This window comes from Aspergillus ambiguus (assembly GCF_047715705.1).
Source record: "Aspergillus ambiguus strain CBS 117.58 unplaced genomic scaffold BDV59scaffold_1, whole genome shotgun sequence".
In the NCBI taxonomy this organism is placed as follows: Eukaryota; Fungi; Ascomycota; class Eurotiomycetes; order Eurotiales; family Aspergillaceae; genus Aspergillus; species Aspergillus ambiguus.
In genome coordinates, this window is record NW_027395514.1 from 1,346,522 (window position 1) to 1,364,455 (window position 17,934).

The window sequence follows — 17,934 nt, forward strand, 5'->3', positions numbered from 1 at the left end:
TAATTTAAAATTTGTGGTCCGAACACGGGCCGGATCTATGTAAAGGTTACTGCGGTAGAAGATGATCGATCAATCGGTAGTATTCACGCTCGGGTATATCCTACATCCTTGGAATGGCGATTTCCTATAAGTCATGTCCCTGGACTCGGGGGATGTTTTTCTTCGCTCGTGTGTTCATCATCTTCGGCCGGCTCCACGTCATCGTCTGCTTGTTTCTGTTCCAAGTCGCGATATTTCCTCCGACTCTTCTTCAATTTGCTGGCCTTCTTTTTGCGCGCACGGTCGGCCTTGATCGCTAACCGACTCTGATCACCTTTTTGGAGCTCCTCGATTCTATCGGCTAGAAGCTGGCGGGCGATCTTCTCATTCTGCGAGCGAGACCGGGTGGCCTGGGACTTGACGACGAGGCCGGTGGGTCTGTGGATCAATTGCACGGCGGAGTTGGTTTTGTTCTGGACGGAGTCAGGGAGGGTCGCGTGCTTTGAATCGAGCAAGGGATAGGACGAAGCGTACGATTTTCTGACCTCCGGGGCCGGAGCCCTTGAGGTATGAGATGGTCAGGTCGGCATCGTCGATCTTTAAGCGGGGGGGCAAGGGTTTTGCGGCGAGGGAGGCGGAGAGAGTGAAGGGTCTCAGAGAGACCGGTAGATGGATCAAGGAGGAGGAGGAGGAGGAGGAGGAGGAGGAGAAGGTAAAGAGAGGAAGACGAAGCGAACGCAGCATGCTTCAAGTTGCTCGTTCGAAGTTGCTGCCGTGAATGGGAATTACTGAGTTGGGTTAGGGCAGGTGATGGATTAGTCATATGCATAACGATGTAGTTATGCAGATTGCATACAATACTACGTCGCATCTTCCCAACAATCATCCCCATCCCCCTATTCGACCATTATTGATAATTGAATTCAACCGATAGCCTAGGTATGTTGAGATGACGCGGGTGATGGGCACGATCTGCTGTCTGGACCGAGTAAGGATAATCTCGGGGGGGGCGAAAGTCGTGGGGAGGCTAAGATAGGGTGACGTACACAGGTTTCTTTAGTGTTTGCCCTTCCTGAGTTGTCTGGTCCAGCAGAAGGATGGACTCGACTCGATTACTCAACCTGATGAGGATAACTAGTTAACTAGCACCTATCCCCATGAACGATCGACTGTCTGCGTCCCGAGAGGACCCTGAGTGGACCCGGTTGAAACGAAACCAACATGGAACCAGTCGAGATCCCCGACAGCCTAAACGAAACTTTGTCCTAAGCTATTCTTAGCCCGCCCGTCTTATTCGACGCCGAAGACCACCTGTCACCGACGACGACTGTATGCGACTCATCTTGCGCAATCTCCTCCCCGCATCCTTCTGTTCATTCTTCCGTCAGTCTGCCAGGGTCTCTCGTATTTTCTTTCTGATTCTTTACTTTCCCTCTACTCCCCACCCAAGAATGGACGTCTAGACAACCCACTCCTACAGACCTTGACTTGCACGCGACAGCTGCAAGATCCGTTCAATTCGCATCCCTCCTTTTATCCCCGCCGTGGAACATGACCTCTCTCCTTTGCCTTCTCACCAACCTGGTGCGCTGGGTTCGGTTGAAGATCTATCAATATGAAGTCACCTTCGCCGTGTACATGCTCACGCCCACCGAAAAATTCATCTTCAGTATGTTGTGGCTTCCTGGCGTCCAACTCCCTCTCGCCACCCCGGCTAACCCTCCTCGTCCTCCGCAGACTCTCTCCTCCTCACCCTGATCTCCATGATCCTCACCGGCATCTACGTCTACCTCCCCGACCACATCAGAGCCATCTACAGTCATCTCTACTATTACTGGGTGGGCGAGCGTCCCTTCATCTCCTCCAGCATACCCTCCATCAGCTCCGTCTTCCGAGAGACCGGCACCAACAGTCTCGAGGTCATGTACGAGACAGCGAAAAATGCTGCCGCAACCGCCACCGAACCGATCGCTGAGCTGTGAGCTTCGTACTTCGTGGTTGCTGTTCTAATTTGGGAGGTTTCCCCCGACAACAAGAACGAAGAAGAAAAAGGCAATAAAAGAAGGGGAAAAAGAAAAGAAAACTGACGTGGTTCTACTTCCCCTTGCGTTCGCTTCACCGTCCGGAGAAAATCTGAATCGCATGGTTCGACCGTCGACAACATCTCCGGTCGACATCAGGGGATTTGCTAATTCTATGGAGTTCGCGTGATGTGTTTTGTGAGCGGGCCGGCGCATCCTAGGCGTTCTTGAGTAACTGTCGGTCTTGTCGGTGTTACCCGGAGGACCTTGATTATTTCTAGCCGTGGCTTGTCTATTGTTATGATAGAATACCCTTGATAACCAATTGTGATGTTCAACATATCTAATCTGGCAGGGGGTTGAGATATTCCTGCGAAGGACTCCTAGTTAAGAATAATAATAATCATAATAACACAAGAACACTTTTGCCATAGCATCAGCACAAATACAATACCCAGAACCAAATGAACAACTCCGGCCATGCTCAGAGAAGAGTGTTATACAACAACATTCATCCATAGTACAGGTGTGACTCCACGTCGCGCAGATGCCATCGCCACTCTGGACCCCGCAGAGGGCTTCCCTCCCTCGCTTCTACTTCCCTTCATATGGGATACCATCAAATAACCCCGTATATCTGCGTATATAATCGCCGACCGTCCCCGGATCACTCCGCATTCTGCGTGCTCACAGCGGCTTGCGCTTGCGCCGCAGCAGCCTGTGCATCAGCTTCTGCCTGAGCCCGCGCCTCTCGTTCAAGCCGTCGCTCCCGTCGGGCGGTATCGACCATGCGCATGCGCGACAGCTCCCGGTCGATTTCCTCTTTCTCCAGCGGGATCTTGTGGGATTGCTCCGTCGTGGGCCAGAAGCCCGGCACACTGAACCGGTCATCGAGATTCGTTCCGAAGTAATACATCCAGCCGATCGGGAAGAGGACGTACATGCCAAACTGGAGCGGGTGATGCGTGAGAATGCGTGGAGATTGTGGTATGTCAGCGGGCGACAACACATACCTTGAAGACTTCCAAGTTGCCGCCTTGGAGTCGGCGGAGAATGGCGGACATTGTGTCTGGGCAGCGCGGTGATCTGGAGCAAACAACCAAGGACGATTCAAGAGCAGTCGCGAGGACGAGACATCTGCCAACGGATGATGCAGCCAATATCGACGCCGGGATTAATCACGGCCCGGCAAACAGCGCAAACAGAGCAAACCCGCACGTGCCGTCACCTGACGGGCTGAGGTAAGCGCCGCTGCTGGGCCTCGGCTGCTCTCGGTCGGTCCGTCGGCCTTCGCGATGGGCATCCCCGCAAAAACGACGGCATGAGTATAGCTCGCCCAATTCGCAGGCCTGCGTGTCATAAAAGGCCCTGGCGACCTGCACACACTCTCTGCACTCCCCTGTACCCTCTGACAATCCCTCAATAGCTTCCATCATGGCCGACAACCTCATCACCGTCACCTACAAGCCCCGCGTGGCTATCATCACCCTGAACAACCCCAAGAAGCTCAATGCCCTCAATCAGGACCTTTACTACCTTCTCGGCGAGCGTCTCCGCGAGGTGGACAAGCGGGACGATATCTCCATCACCGTTCTCACCGGCAGTGGCCGCTTCTTCTCTGCGTAAGGACCCCCTTCCCTCGTCCTTGTCTCATGTGGACTCCCCAACTGACGGTACTCCAGCGGCGCCGACGTGACAGCCTCCCGCCCCGGCGGCGGTCTGAGCGGCAGTGTCCGTCGCGAGATCGTCCGCGGCTTCATCTGCAACAACATCGATATCACGAACACCGTGGCGCACCATTCGAAGATCCTGGTGGCCGCGCTCAACGGCCCGGTGGTCGGCCTGTCGGCGGCGCTCGTCTCCATGGCCGACTTCATCTACGCGGCCCCCCACACCTTCCTGCTGACGCCGTTCTCGTCGCTCGGGCTCGTCGCCGAGGGCGCCGCCTCGCGCGCAATGGTCGAGCGTCTCGGCACCGCCAAGGCCAACGAGGCCCTCATCATGAGCAAGCGCATCACCTGCGACGAGCTCGTCGCCACGGGCTACGTCAACAAGGTGATCACCGCGCCGTCGGGCAAGCCGGATGACTCGGCCGGCTTCCTGCAGAAGGTCCTCGAGGAGGTGGAGGACCGCCTCGGCGAGCATCTCAACCAGTCCAGTCTGCTCAAGATCAAGGAGCTCATCCGTCGCCCAGAGCGCGAGATCCTCGATCGCCAGAACCACATCGAGGTCTTCGCCGGTCTCGAGCGCTTCCTCATGGGCGTGCCGCAGGAGGAGTTCCGCAAGTTGGCCTCGGGCGAGAAGAAGCACAAGCTGTAGAAACATCATGTCACATACATACATACATACATACGTACATACAAACAAACGGGCATACACGTAACGATTAGATACCTAGGTACGCCCAACAAATGCGAAAGCCACCACCTTTGCCTTATCCTATCCTGCGGAAACGCCATACCCTCTACCCGTAATGCTCAATGCTTTTACCACCCCTGTATTCAATTCGCCTCGTCCGAATCCGACTCCTGCGCCTGCTTGGCCAGGATATCCTGCCACTTCCCGAGGAACTCGCTCATCCCACCGGGCCCGGACAGCGACGCGTCCACCACCTCCTTCGGCAGCTTATGCGCCGAGTACTGCGTGGAGGAGAACGCATACGCCTCCGGGTCGTCGCGCTTGATGAGACGGAACTCCGGCAAGAACGGCGAATCGTCGTCGCCCTCCTCCTCCTCCTCCTCGTCATCCGTCTCAGACACACTATCCGCCTCATCCAGCTCCGCTTCCAAGGCCGCAGCGTGACTCCCATTCAGCGACAGCCGCACGAACTGCTCCTCCGCGCCGTCCTCCTCCTCGCGAATCCCCACGGGATCCTTCATCTGCAGAATCTCCAACCAGCTGAACAGCAGCGGGTCGGTGCGCACCGCCCACGGGTTGATATCGACCAGCCAGACGCGCTGATGCGGCGGCGGCACATACACGTCGAAGACGAAGTTCGGGTCGGGGAAGGAATCGCGGAGCCTCTCGTCGAAGAAGGCCTGGATGCGGGAGCGCAGGGCGTCGCGCATGGGGAAGAGGAAGTCGAAGTGGTTCTGGTCGCGCTGGCACAGGCACAGCAACACGCGGTTGCGCACGAAGCAGCGGAACTCCAGCGCCGGGTTGAAGTTGACATACTTGCGCAGCACGAGGTGGTACGGGACAGCGGGCGGGTCGCCGCTGCCGCCGCCGCCGTCTGAGTCGGCAGCACACCCGTCAAACGGGTGCTCTAGGTCGTGCGTGACGAAGTCGCTGCTCTTGAGGAGGAGGTAGATGTCGTTCGGCGTACGACATTGTAGGTCGTTCGTGGCCGCCATCCAGGTGGCGTCTTTGGGGGCGCTCCAGTTCAGCTTCGGCGTGACCTTGCCGCCGAAGTCGGCGATTGTGGACTTGATTTGCGCGTGCACGTCTTTCCATTCGGTTGATGGGTCGGGTTCTTCCTCCGCCGAGTCGTCGGAGAAGCTGTCCAGGTCATCCAAGGGGTCAGTGGGGGGCACGTCCTCGGGTGGGAGAACGATCCCGTCCGCGCGGAGGTACGATACAAAGGGTGCGGAGAGAGGTATCGCGCGGGATTTGGGCGTTACATTGCGGTAGCTTATGGTATGCGGATTAGTATGGTGGGTAGGAGGGGATCTGCGCGCTGGAAGGACTCACAGTGGCTGCCAGTGGTGATAAGAGCAGTGTAGGATATGGGAGTACGTGACGGGGGGAAATGGCAGTCGCTGCAGCGGCTGCTCGCTCGTATCTGCCGCCGGTTGGTTCTCCGACTCGAGATGAGGCATGGCGAATGCGCTTTAGGTGATAAACTGAGGGAGGAATGGCGGGGTGATCGGAGAGTCATCAAGATAATTATTCTGCTCGCTGCAACCGCCTTCCTGATCAACGGTACCAAGGTAATCCACGCCTTTCCTTGTTTGGCATGGTTGATACGCCGATTACCAGACGGTTACCAGGTACATTACCCCAGCCGCAACGCTGTCAGCAACGATCAACTTCCGACAGGACATCTACCTTGCCTCCTCACCTGGCACCATGGCCTCCGACGGCCCAGATCCACAAAGCCTGAAATCATGGCACGATGCGTTCCAGTATCCGATCCCCACCGTGCGCCGCGTCGAACAGGAGCTGCGCCGGGATCTCGCAAGCAATAAGGAGAAACTCCGGTCCCTCGTGGGGTATGTCAGCGCGCACCGCAATTGACGCCTGTCAGTCGCTAACTGCGCATAGGACGAGGTATCGAGAACTAGTTGGCACCGCCGAGACGATTGTTTCTATGAACCGTGAGATGCAGGAAGTGGATTCCACGCTGGGCGATATTGGTCGACGGTGCAACCCGCGATTGATGGAGAAGAAGTACACACACTACAATCAGATCAAGGGTGATGTAGATGAAAAAGGTACGCATCTCTTGCTATATGCGTTGCTCTGGAAGTCGCTGTTGTACGGCCGCTGACCATGTTAGACGCGGAGAAACGAACCCTTGGGGCCCAGTTGGCCCTACTCCATCGCTGCACGACGTCGATCTCTCGACTTCTCCGGAGACGCAGCTCCCTATTGCTGGTCGCCAAGCTTCTGGTTATGTCTCGACTACTCTTTAATACGCTTTCAAAGCAGACGCCTGTACCGCCATTTGTCGAAGGCCTACGCAATCAGCTGGCTTCCCTTCGACAAACGCTCTTGAACAGAATCAATAAGCGTCTTTCCGCATCCGCGTCAACGGCAGACGATATTATCGAAGCCCTTGCAGCATATTGCCTGGCCACGAGCTCTTCCTCCGACGATGCTATACAACACTTCCACAAACAGCGTTTAGGCGTCATTGAAAGGAAATCGAAGCTCAACGATCCTACCGGAGAGAATGTCTTAAACGCCTTGCGACTCTACATCCGCACCCTTCAGTCTACCAAAGTTCTGTTATCCCGTCGGTTATCGGATGTCCTTAACAAACTGAAATTGCGACCACTCCTAACCGATCCCGATATTCGCAGCCTGGACGATCTAGGGCTAGATGTCCTGGGGCGTTGGGTTGCTGCGGACGTCAGCAATTTCACCCCATGGATAAAATTAAGCGAGCTATCTAAATCTGATGCTGATAAGGTAATCAAGCAATGGTCCAAGCAGGCTTTCGATAGGTTCGCCGAAGGATGCCGGACGAGCCTGAAGGGATGGGAGGGCTTCTCGGAGTTGCTCTCTCTCCGTCAAAAAACACTTGAGCTGTGGTTATGTTCCTGGAGCTCTACTCGGACACACTCTCCATTGCAGGTTCTGGAAGGACTCCGGACTACTTTTAACGAAAGGCTCACGCAAATATTGTCCGATCAGGCCCAGTCACTGGAGCAGTTTGGTCAGGATGTCGCGTCCGTCGTTTCAGGCTGGGACAAGAGACAGCATGCAGCTGGTCGATCGCTCTGGGATAACGACCTGATGTCTCTTGATTATTCCAACGGCGCCGGGGCTTTCAAGCTGGCTATTGTGGACAGCTTACTCGGGCGAGATGAAGATACCTCTTCCGCTCTAAAGAAGTACGAGGCATGGCTATCCACCGTTGAGAAGTTCAGGGTGGATATTGATGAATTACGTCGCATACGATGGACTGATATCCTGGAGGGAGAAGACGAAGATACTGACGTGGACGTGCCGGCTACCTTGAACGAAGACGACATTCGACTGCTAGCAGACGCCCTTCAGTCAGCCGTCAGAGAGGCATACCGGACTCTCCAATCGTCTTTCAAGGAAACATTTGGTACATTCAGCGACTCAGACCGGAGCAGTCAGGCAGCTTTCATGCTCAAACTCGTCCGGCTCGTACGACAAGACCTCCCAACCGCATACGTCGACAAGGACTTTTTGTTCTCCGAAGATATTGTCCTACACCTGCAAAAGCTACTGGCTACTGGAGTGTCTGCACAAATTTCCTCAGTTCGCTCCCTAATCAAGGTTGATAATGCGGCAGAACGGGTACCCGGTCGGACTCTCTGGGAAGGCGACCCGGAACTTCCAGTACAGCCATCTCCTGCAACCTTCAAATTCCTGCGCCGTTTGGTAGGGTACATGGATCAATATGGACCAGGCCTCTGGGATGCGTCCACAGTCCAAGTTCTCAAACTATCGCTGCAGGACGAAGTAGCCCGATCTGTTGCCGCAGCAATAGAATTGGCCAAGTCTTCTGTAGCTGAGAATAAAGAGGAATCCTCCGAGATGCCGTCAGAACCGAACGGTGATGATCAAGACTCAACCGACAAATCGACAGCTGCACAGACTCTGAATGATTGGAAGCTCCAGCTATACTTCGATGCTGCCTACCTGAAAAATGCGTTTGCAGTGAAGGACATGAAACATGAGTCACTGGATCTCGCGGTGGAACAGGTTGCTGGCAGCCTTGGCATCGAGAAAAGCAGTATCAAGAGCGTTGAACAGAGGGCCGGGGAGTATTGGAGCCGGACACAACTACTGTTCGGCCTGTTGTCAGAGTAGTGCACCATCGATGTCTCTTGTATATCCATCTAACCATTCGTACCTGATTTTCTAACCAGGTCGAAGTCTTTCCCTTTCCGTTTTAGTACTCACCCCTCGCCGCTTTTCGCACACTAAGTAGACCTAAGCGAGCCCTGAGCGGCCTAAGGCGATCTCTGAGCATAGGGTGAGCGGAGGGACAACAAACCAAGATCTCGTGATAGAACAAAACTGGGTGACTTTTAGAGGATCTACCCTGTCTTTTTGCTTCCCCATGGTCATCAAGCGAAGGAATCCGTTGCTGCTGATGGGACTCTCATTATGACACATCCAAACAACAATTCGACATGAAGCATGGCACATAATGAACACATACTAGGCAACCTTCACATTTCATAGCATTTTACTACTGGCATGTCTCTCTTGATTAGTATCTCAGCAGCTAGTATGGGTCATATTCATGCACAAGATGTATCTTTAACATGACCCATATCTAGTGTCTACACTGATTGGTCTGGTCTAATAGTAACGCTGGGCGGGCTGCAGACAGTATCGTGGACTCGGATCGAGAGAGCTGGAGCCTTCAGAGACGTTTTTTATTACCACGTTTTACTCTGCATGTTTGTTCTAACCCTAAGTCTCGGTTGTCTGATTGACCTGTAACCCCGACGATCACCCATCCTGGGTAAAGAATCTATTCGGTACGTTACTGATATGACAGACATCTTGGCTGTGGGAAGAACCCTGATGTCCCCTTTTTTTTTTTTTTTTTTTAATATGATGCTTGATGACTATGAGCTCACCAAATCCACGACCGATCACGATCTCAGGATGAGCACCCTGCCTCACCAACAACCACGCCGACACAAAAGCCCTGAGCAGCCACGATCCACCGCTCGACATATGTCATTTGGCTGGTGGTTTTTTACGCCATGTTAATCCTCTTCTCCTGGATTGTGACCTGCACGTTGACCTATCGCCCGATCACGACCAGCCTTTATGGTCTGTGGCTAGAAGACGATGCCTATGACTACTATAGTATTTATTCCAAAACTCACGTGATAGTTGGCAAATACGACCGAGCTGCTCGAGTGATCCAAGCCGTTGCCAACGTGATTAACATTCTCCTGACATCCACCGCGTGCTCCAATGCCGTGGTGGTCTACCTCCAGCACTGCACACAACGGGGAGTTCCAAACATCACCCTCCGCCAGATGATGGTGTTGGCTGACAGGGGCTGGACAGATATGCCAACTTACCTCCGACTTTTCGCGGGCCACTGGAGACGTTATGGGAGTGCTTTCTTGGCCTGGGCCGTCTTGCTCCATATTCTAGGCGGCACCATCTCCCCGCTTCAGCAGAGCTTCCTGTCCACGGAGAATGTCAAGTCCCCAACCTTTCCAATCGAGATTTCCCTTCTACTCGATAAAATACTTAACCATTCACTAAATAGTCTAGCCAACTATCGGCTTACCCTGCTACTGGGGGCAAAACGCGACTATACTCCGAAACTGAAACCGACCCTAGTCGGACTGTCAAGCCCACTCATTACATGTACCCCATGCAACCGGGCCCAACCCTAAACCGACCGATTGGGTCGGCCCCGCCCCCACGGTGGGGGTAAAGATCCCTTGTTCGTTCTTACTTCAAAGCCGGCCGACTCAAGTTTGTATGGTGTATTTTTAATTGCTTATTACTGACTACAATAATAGCCTACAAAACCAAAATTAATATGACCCCAATCAATAAAATGAGACCTACGTGAATGGTGCTATCGAAATTTATATTATGTTGTTAAACGGGTGACCAAAGGCCATATTTTTGCCGACTAGAGAGACGAGAGACAGAGAGATGCTATGATGCGATAATGCTGGTGCAATGAGAAGTGATGGGGAACTGTAATAGATCCGATGTGTGCGGTCATAAAAGCACTGTTTCTCTAGCCGTAAGCGGCGAGTATAAAGATCTTTGCTTGAGTTGAATACAAGTCATGCGCATTTCGCGCCTGAGCCTCAATTCTCAAACTTGATCAAGAGGGGAATACTGCTCATAAAACAGGGGATCCCATCTAGGTACCCTTCTCGTAATCGGACCAGAGGCAGCTAGCGCCAGCCTTATTCCTGTCGCAGAGTCGGGTAGGGACTCCGACCTGGCCCCCTCCCTTATGCCAACACTGCCATCAATGGAAGACAGCATTTCGAGATCTTGACTGCGCACTTGGCGCAGTGGAGGCAATTGAGAGCTTATAGTGGCACTCATGCGGGCGACTGCAAGGGCGTCCAGCTCTGGTGTCCAAGTAGGTCGGCTATACGTGTAGCAAGCCAGAGCCACCAACGCTAGTAACTGTATGGCTATCAAGGTGCTGATCACCACGGTGGCGGCGGTACTCTTGTTTGGCTTGGTGACCGCGGAGCCGGGGCTTGTAAATAAGCGTCTTGCGATTTTAGGGCCACAGTAAGATGTCTGGCAAGATGTTGCAGTCACCGTTTCAGTTAGATACGCTTCCAGAGCAAAGTACATGGCCGATCCCAGAACTTTCTGGGCCGTTTCCTGGGACTTGAATTGGTTGAGCCAGGCTTCTATGAGAAGAGAAGGACTCATATCGTTGTGGTTGTTATCTAGTAATCCCTCACAGAGGGTATCCTGCATCCGGGCATATGAAGGCTTCTCTGCTGGTCGATTCCCGGGGTATAAGCGTGCAAATGGAAGTGTCTGACATAAAATAGCGACATCCGTACGAGTGTTGCTTCTCTGGAGATTCGCGGCGGTATACAAGAACGAATCATTTCCGAATAGCGCGATAGTCGAAGTAGTCAGAGGACCGGGGGTTAGTTCGCTACTCGTGTTGAAGGAGTCTGGCGGCTGGTTCCATGATAATATTCCTGATCCCTCTAAGGAGTCTCTATCTGATGGAATAGTTTCGTCAGTGTATATTCACGAGGCCATTTGTACGAAAGAATAAGGTATGGGATAGTTATTAGGTGCGGGTGTTTAATAATCGCCTCCGCGAAGGTATGCACTGGAACGAACCGCAGACTTACTCGACGGTTGGACGCGGACCTTGAAAAAAGGAACCCCTTGGATCAGACAAATAATCGTTATAGCTAGTCGCGATTACACTAGGCTCTGGCCAGTAGCTCAGGAGCGGGCCCGGGGAGTAATTTGTGTGATAGTTCCCTAGTTCAAAATATCCCCTGGTAGAGTTGGAAAGACAGTGAACCGCAAACGATGTTGCTGCCGTAGAGACAGACATAAACATTTCTTCTGAGATGTCTTGTCGGTCCCGGCTAATGGTCCATGGCACTTGGCTCATATTTCCCGGGGCGCATGCCTTGATGTTCAGCATGAAGTCATCGGAAAGATTATAGCTGATGTTGAACGGGTTGGATCCAGGACAAATACTTGGATAATCTGTGTCCGGAATGGGCGAACACTGAATGGAGTAGTTAAGCCGTAGGGCATGTTCTCTGAGAATCCCTGTTGTGGTGGAATATTTAAATGCCGACAGGTAAAACCTCCAGTGGGGGCCATCCCCGAAGTAATAGCCCAGGGAGTTGCCCGACAGATTTTGGACATTTGAAAGATATGTTGTATCAAGGGACATTTGCTCTGGCCACATATTCGGCTGCAAGCTTCCCAGCTGACCAGTGGCTGCATTTTTCAGTATGTTCTGAACAACGACTTGCGCGGAATCATGGCCAAGTCCACCGGTTCAGGATCGTACCCGATCACTAGAGGGCCAAATTCTAGGTCCTCGCACCAATTGTAAGGATGATCAAGACAGGTAACAAATCGGATGTTCTCCGTTGACACTAGAAGTTGCTGGAGTGACTGCTGGACTCCGCTGGGGTTGAGAACACCTATAGCAACCAGCAGAAAAGAACTTCGTCCCGGCGACCGCTTCTTCATCGCGGCCCAGGTGATGAAGACATTGGCCCATCCCCGGTCTGCCAGAGTAAGAGTCTGGCAGAGACTCAGCTTTTGGTTCTTTACCCCACGTTGAGTGAATACCACTGCGGCGTGAGCTAAGATGGCCGATACAACCGGCACCGTGATCAATGAGAGAATAGAATTTAGCACGCGAACGGCAGCCATCCAATTTTGGATGACGGTGACATCTTGGGGTGAATATCGAGCTTCCTGGTTTGTGTATGAGGGTAGGCGGATTGGTCGTTTCGCAAGTACGCCAGTCAATACCCACGGCAGGGCCCCGACTGGAAGGGCGCAGATCAAACCAATCTGGAAAGCAGATCGTGGGGGCCTAAGCATTGTGGAAGCCCTGGCGTAGTTTATCGGAACGGAGGTTCGGTACTAGACTGAGCATCTGCTGCTTCAGGCAGAAACGACATATCACATTGTTTCGTCTCTGAATCTATCAAGCTTTGCATATCTACTCTGTACTCCATACACCGAACCAGAAAGAATAAACAAAAAAGTGTTAGATTTCTATCTGTGCTGTCTTGTCATAAATTAGTACTTCCTATATTGTATTAAATGTGTCAGTTGTTGCATTGACGTTGGCCTGCAGAAGCCCTACCCACGACCTAGATAGTAGCAGCAGGCCAATCATTACAGTTCTCATCGAGTGTTTTGTATGGCCCATAGTGGACAGCGTTGCCGATCATTCGTGGCCAGCTTGTTCTCTATCTCACAGCCTTGGCCTGCAAGATTGGTGGATATACTGTACTCGCCCAGTTTTAAGGCATGCACCTTCAGCGACTTAGTGAAAGTAGCAATAAGAAAAGTCTTACATGATACATTCTAGTATGCTTTCGTACAATTCTTATTATATCGTCATCATACCTCATAACCACCGCGTACGCTCATGCTCACACATGCTCACGGCGTCTGCGTTCCCTCCCTAATCTCCATCAACCAACCACCTTTCAAGCCTATTCATTCGTCGATCAAAGAGATCCTCCTCTCTGGACAGACTGAACAGACTTCGATCTCATCCACGCTTAGCACCACCATTTGAGGTCAGGGTATGCTCATCCGATGACATAGTCAGCTTCATGCTCGCTCCCAGCCTTCTCTTCCGACAGAGCGTGCGGGCTTCTCTGTGCGCCCCGTTCTTCCTGCGGCTGCGGCTGTGGGGGCGGATTCGAGGGTGCAGGTCCATTCTCCAATGGAAACGATACTTTTCGGTCATCGCGACATGTTGCTTCCCTCGGTATGCTAGGATTCATGCAGCTAATACTCATCATCTCCAACGGACGGTCCTCGTCACCCGACGACTCATTAGTCAGTGTCCAATAGTGATGCAACTGACCCGTCAACAGCGAATGCGCGAACAACTCCAGACCAAACACAGTCTCTATACTCGACGACGACGATGTCTGCTGTTTCTGTCCCTGCGCCGCCATCTCAAACAACTTTAGCAACCAACCACCACACCATCGAACACGCTTCCAACTATCCAGGAAAAAACGCCGTCATCTATAACATACACAGTAGCAACAAGATCTTAATATAGTTTTTGTTAAACACACGGTATAACTTCTCCGGGCCAAGTTCCTATTGCTTATAGAATAACCGGAGCTTCACCTATTAGAGTCAGCCAATGAAGAAAACTCAGCTAGCTAAGGGAACTGTTATGGATGTTTCCAATATCAATTGGCAATGATTATGGGTTTCCCGTTGTGTCGGGGTATTCCTCCCCTTGTCATGTTTGGATGGCTCCGAACGGATGAAAGTAGCTTGGATGCTCTTATTCGACATCTGACCAAACGCTTGATACGATTGGTTGCCTGACTTGATGCGCTTGGCAGAGATGAGGTCGTTGAGAGTCGTTGCGATGACTTGTCGACTATCGTCGTCTGTACTGACATCCTCGAAGTGGCGGTATTATAACCTCTTTTTGAGACAGGTACTCCAATATACCTGGATAGGACGGTGGTTCCGTCCTGGATATTGATCTGAGAACAGCTTCGTCACATCAGATTCCAGCAAAAGATCCTCCTCTTCTAGTGACAACCATAACCTTTTCCTAGATTTTTTGAGACGCACATCATTGCCCGAGATTCTATAGGGTCTGGAGGCTGAGCCTAGTATACTTACTTCTGGACTCACACATCAACTTTAGACCTATTAGGTAGCTCACTAGTAATTATTTAAGGCTTAGAAGTGTAGTATGATAGTACTCCGTTAAATAGCCAAAGGATAAACAATGACTTCTCTAATTAAAGTAGCTTTTTTTTAGGAGGGGGGGGGGGGGAATAATAATATGAGGCCCGCTTGTGCTTGTCCAGCACGCTAAGGACTATAGACTCTCTCAGATTTAATTCGTACTACTGGGATTGGTTAATAAATCAGATATTGCATTCACATGTGTTCATGTTCTTCTTTATATTACTGTCCTAGAAAGATTAGCTGTATAATCCTCCGGTCAGATTTCAAGGTTGGCTGTATGTGGAATCTGAGAGCCCATTTGCAGTGTCAAATGCCCCGGTTGTAAGACTCAATGATGCCTCTGAAATAAACAAGCTCGGATCCATGAGTTGCCATGCCCACACGCTGGACGGCGATAGTGAGAACGACGGAGGTCTGAGCCCTGGCACATTTTCTGTGAATCGTTCGATCAGCCATATGTACGAATAGAGGTGCCAGGGTTCATTACTGTCAAAATCAAGTGTCATGAGAAGCCTTGTCAAAGTGTCTCGACATCTCATGATAATTTTATTGCCTTTATCCAGGCCCTGAAGGATCTCCATGGCTGTATCGAGTAGCGCTCGTAGATCATCCACCGCAAACATGGATAGTTCCCCCGAGTACGCGGGAATTTTGTTGACCAGAAGCACACCCAAGACCGCGAGAGAAGCGTTGAACGCTGCACTTAGTGAGTTTCAACCAATGAAGTCCATTCCAACCCAATCAGACTTACTGTAGTAGCAAGAAAACCACCAAGCCCCAAGTAAATTCTGATCGTTGTTGGAGCTAGCCAGGATATTCTTGCTTATCTGAAGAACATCACTGCACGTGCGTACCAAATCCGCCAACAACGCAGCGCCGGAATTTCGAAGCCATTGGGTCTGATGCTCGTTAGAGGCCGTCATATTAGGCAGATCGAGAAATTGGCTGAGAGTCGGCCGTAGAATAAGGACTCTTGCCCCCAGATAGCGGAGCGAGAGGAGGACGCGGAACCTCGTGGTTCCGAGAGTGAGAGGAACATCGTCCAGCGTGTCCCTCGCGGTGAGAATTTTTAAAGTAGAGGGTAGATTATCCTGCCATTGTGCTAATTTCCAGCATAGCCTGGAGATCTGGTCGAGTGCTTCGCTCATGGGGAGGCTAGCGCGAAACCCGAGATTTTGATCGTAGAGCCGGTCTACCGCATCACCCATGATATGAGTTATGGAGCTGCCGCAGTCAGTCTCTCAGTACAGCTGATCAGAGGCAATACCCGTACATCATGGCATCAAAATAAGCCAGACTGGACCTTGTGGTGCCACTGGAAACATTGCTGAATGGCAGATACGGGCTAGGCCCTATTCTCACATGAGACAATGGAATTAAAGGGGGACGCCCATGTGTGACGCTCAGGAAACTGGTCATTATCAGCCATGGTTTTGCCATCTAAGGGGCAAGGGTAAATTACCGATCATTTATAACACACCAGTGCCATAATCTTCTTCGCACTTCTCGATCGAGATGCGACAGGCTTTTTGATCCCGCAGAATGAAGTCCCAGTTGATATGCCCCTTTCACTGCCAAGCTATGGAACGTCCAGGTTAGTGAAGAGGATGTAGTTCCTTCCAGGTACGTCTCCATTAAGATGAATAATTGCACTGAGATTTGTCAGCTGAGGTGGAAGCAACAGGATTGCAGGGTGTGCTATACATACCGATTTCCAATGAAGGACGCCCCAAGATATCGGACCGCACCAGTTCAAGCGCCCGCTCGAAATACATATACGATCTTGTGGTCCCTTCTTGGGTCGGAGAAGTCGCGACCGTGACGTTTGTAGCGATGGCGAAGATCACATTAAGTACTCCAAGCCAGGATCTCCTCAAACCTCCAAGTCCGACACGTTGCATTTTCATGTACGTGTCTCTGAATGTCTCTTCATGGATGCAGGGGATCATCAGATTGACTGTGGAGAAGTATAAACGTAACAAGGAGTCTGCTTCTGCATGCGAAGGAAGTGCAAATGGGTCCACATGAACTTTTCGCTGACACTCGGCGAGGATGTTGATGTCCGAGGGTCGCCTTAGGAACGCGTCGAAGCCTGCATCGTTCAATTGGCGCATATCCGCGGGAACATCCACCGTCGAGTGCGATAGATCGTTTGTCGGGTTCACCGGATGACCAACAGCGTGGATGATAAAGCGCAGGAAGGCCACGTTGGATGAGCTTCCTTTTCAACTGTTAAGAGGAGTTCCGATAAAATATTGCAGTGATTCTAGAGAGCTATACATACCAAAATATTCGTCTTCGTCAGCCCCGTCTTTGAGAGCCACGGCTCCCATGCCGTCCACTCCATCGTCTTGCCCCTCCGATCTCGTTAGTCCTGTGGTGTCTTGTGGATTCTGACCTTCCTGATCTGTAAGGGAAGTGGCTCTATGGACCCCCGGAGATCTATTGAGGTGCTTCTCTGAGCCCAGTACGTGAAGCTTCTGCTCTATTGCCTGCAGTCGCTGCTCGAGCAGAGTATTCACTTTGAGTCTATTCAAATCAGCGGAAATCATCACGGCGATATGTCTAGAGTCCACTTACAGATCGCTCGTTCCCGAGCCGGTGATGGCAACGGGTTGGCTGCAAGGCTGATCATATCGGCACTCCGTGCCCATGTCTTCGCATGTCGAACACGGCTGCCCCCCGTCACACTATCATACCAATCTTGACTTAGTATCCACTACAGAATCATAGAATACAACCATTATAAATAACATACACGAGACTTGCGGGTGCGGCATGACCGACACGCCACGGAGACCCTTTTTCGTTTTTGAGCCTGAGCTTTTGCCGGGTAGGTTTGGTCGAAACCAGCCGGCGATGGAGTTGAGGGCCCATGAAGCCGGTTGTCTGCCATGATGAGTTAATTGCATGTGGGGAGAGCTCCGTGAAAGTTGTAACGGTCCGACAGTGCGAACATCAACAACCATCATGTGACGTAGAGAGTAAGACCCTCGGGATTAATCATATTCAACATCGCCACTATTTTGCACTATACCTATTTGGGACTAACTGGACTCTTTACAACCCCTACAATCGACGTATAATTGCGCATCGTTGGCTAAGCTGGAGTCAACGAACTACCGAGCAGTCTATGCGGGGATCTAGTGGAGTGCATGTTTCTGGTTCGGGTGTCCCAGAGAATGTTTTGCGTTGCTTCGTCGGATATTCTCCATGCCCTCGAATGCTTGTGACGCGGAGTTGATTCATTGATTCTGCTGTAGCTCAATAATAGCAGATAGTAACAAGAAAGGTTTGTAACCCAGAGATAGTA

The 17,934-nt window shown here is 51.7% G+C and overlaps 7 protein-coding genes across 7 annotated transcripts; 3 read left to right on the plus strand and 4 right to left on the minus strand.

Annotated features, from left to right (window-relative positions):
* Positions 1 to 9: 9 nt before the first annotated feature.
* Positions 10 to 1,122, minus strand: BDV59DRAFT_6581 (peptide chain release factor family protein). Its single transcript, XM_073696852.1, has 3 exons — positions 1,026 to 1,122; positions 514 to 958; positions 10 to 452 (listed from the first exon to the last, which is right to left on the minus strand). Exons 2-3 carry the CDS (start codon positions 721 to 723, stop codon positions 132 to 134), a joined length of 531 nt encoding a protein of 176 aa, XP_073553351.1. The 5' UTR covers positions 724 to 958; positions 1,026 to 1,122; the 3' UTR covers positions 10 to 131.
* Positions 1,123 to 1,530: 408 nt separating this feature from the next.
* On the plus strand, positions 1,531 to 1,961 carry BDV59DRAFT_197484 (serine palmitoyltransferase small subunit family protein; the record flags this gene model as incomplete). Its single annotated transcript, XM_073692935.1, has 2 exons — positions 1,531 to 1,648; positions 1,717 to 1,961. 2 exons carry the CDS (start codon positions 1,531 to 1,533, stop codon positions 1,959 to 1,961), a joined length of 363 nt encoding a protein of 120 aa, XP_073553352.1.
* Positions 1,962 to 2,667: 706 nt separating this feature from the next.
* BDV59DRAFT_197485 (uncharacterized protein) lies at positions 2,668 to 3,064 on the minus strand (the record flags this gene model as incomplete). The annotated part of the gene is made up of 2 exons (XM_073692936.1): positions 2,668 to 2,949; positions 3,014 to 3,064. The coding sequence occupies 2 exons, from the start codon at positions 3,062 to 3,064 to the stop codon at positions 2,668 to 2,670; spliced, it is 333 nt and encodes a 110-aa protein (XP_073553353.1).
* A 246-nt stretch (positions 3,065 to 3,310) lies between these two features.
* Positions 3,311 to 4,382, plus strand: BDV59DRAFT_6597 (dodecenoyl-CoA isomerase). The gene is made up of 2 exons (XM_073696857.1): positions 3,311 to 3,622; positions 3,683 to 4,382. Exons 1-2 carry the CDS (start codon positions 3,435 to 3,437, stop codon positions 4,317 to 4,319), a joined length of 825 nt encoding a protein of 274 aa, XP_073553354.1. The 5' UTR covers positions 3,311 to 3,434; the 3' UTR covers positions 4,320 to 4,382.
* Positions 4,383 to 4,392: 10 nt separating this feature from the next.
* Positions 4,393 to 5,835, minus strand: cdc123 (cell proliferation protein CDC123). Its single transcript, XM_073687847.1, has 2 exons — positions 5,691 to 5,835; positions 4,393 to 5,630 (listed from the first exon to the last, which is right to left on the minus strand). The coding sequence occupies exons 1-2, from the start codon at positions 5,816 to 5,818 to the stop codon at positions 4,502 to 4,504; spliced, it is 1,257 nt and encodes a 418-aa protein (XP_073553355.1). The 5' UTR covers positions 5,819 to 5,835; the 3' UTR covers positions 4,393 to 4,501.
* A 200-nt stretch (positions 5,836 to 6,035) lies between these two features.
* Positions 6,036 to 9,035, plus strand: BDV59DRAFT_167184 (uncharacterized protein). Its single transcript, XM_073687848.1, has 3 exons — positions 6,036 to 6,211; positions 6,264 to 6,433; positions 6,499 to 9,035. Exons 1-3 carry the CDS (start codon positions 6,069 to 6,071, stop codon positions 8,508 to 8,510), a joined length of 2,325 nt encoding a protein of 774 aa, XP_073553356.1. The 5' UTR covers positions 6,036 to 6,068; the 3' UTR covers positions 8,511 to 9,035.
* Positions 9,036 to 14,762: 5,727 nt separating this feature from the next.
* BDV59DRAFT_167186 (putative Zn(II)2Cys6 transcription factor) lies at positions 14,763 to 17,581 on the minus strand. The gene is made up of 9 exons (XM_073687849.1): positions 17,380 to 17,581; positions 17,202 to 17,311; positions 16,906 to 17,150; positions 16,330 to 16,842; positions 16,084 to 16,273; positions 15,895 to 16,032; positions 15,373 to 15,845; positions 15,109 to 15,318; positions 14,763 to 15,054 (listed from the first exon to the last, which is right to left on the minus strand). The coding sequence occupies exons 1-9, from the start codon at positions 17,515 to 17,517 to the stop codon at positions 14,885 to 14,887; spliced, it is 2,187 nt and encodes a 728-aa protein (XP_073553357.1). The 5' UTR covers positions 17,518 to 17,581; the 3' UTR covers positions 14,763 to 14,884.
* Between the last annotated feature and the right edge of the window lie 353 nt (positions 17,582 to 17,934).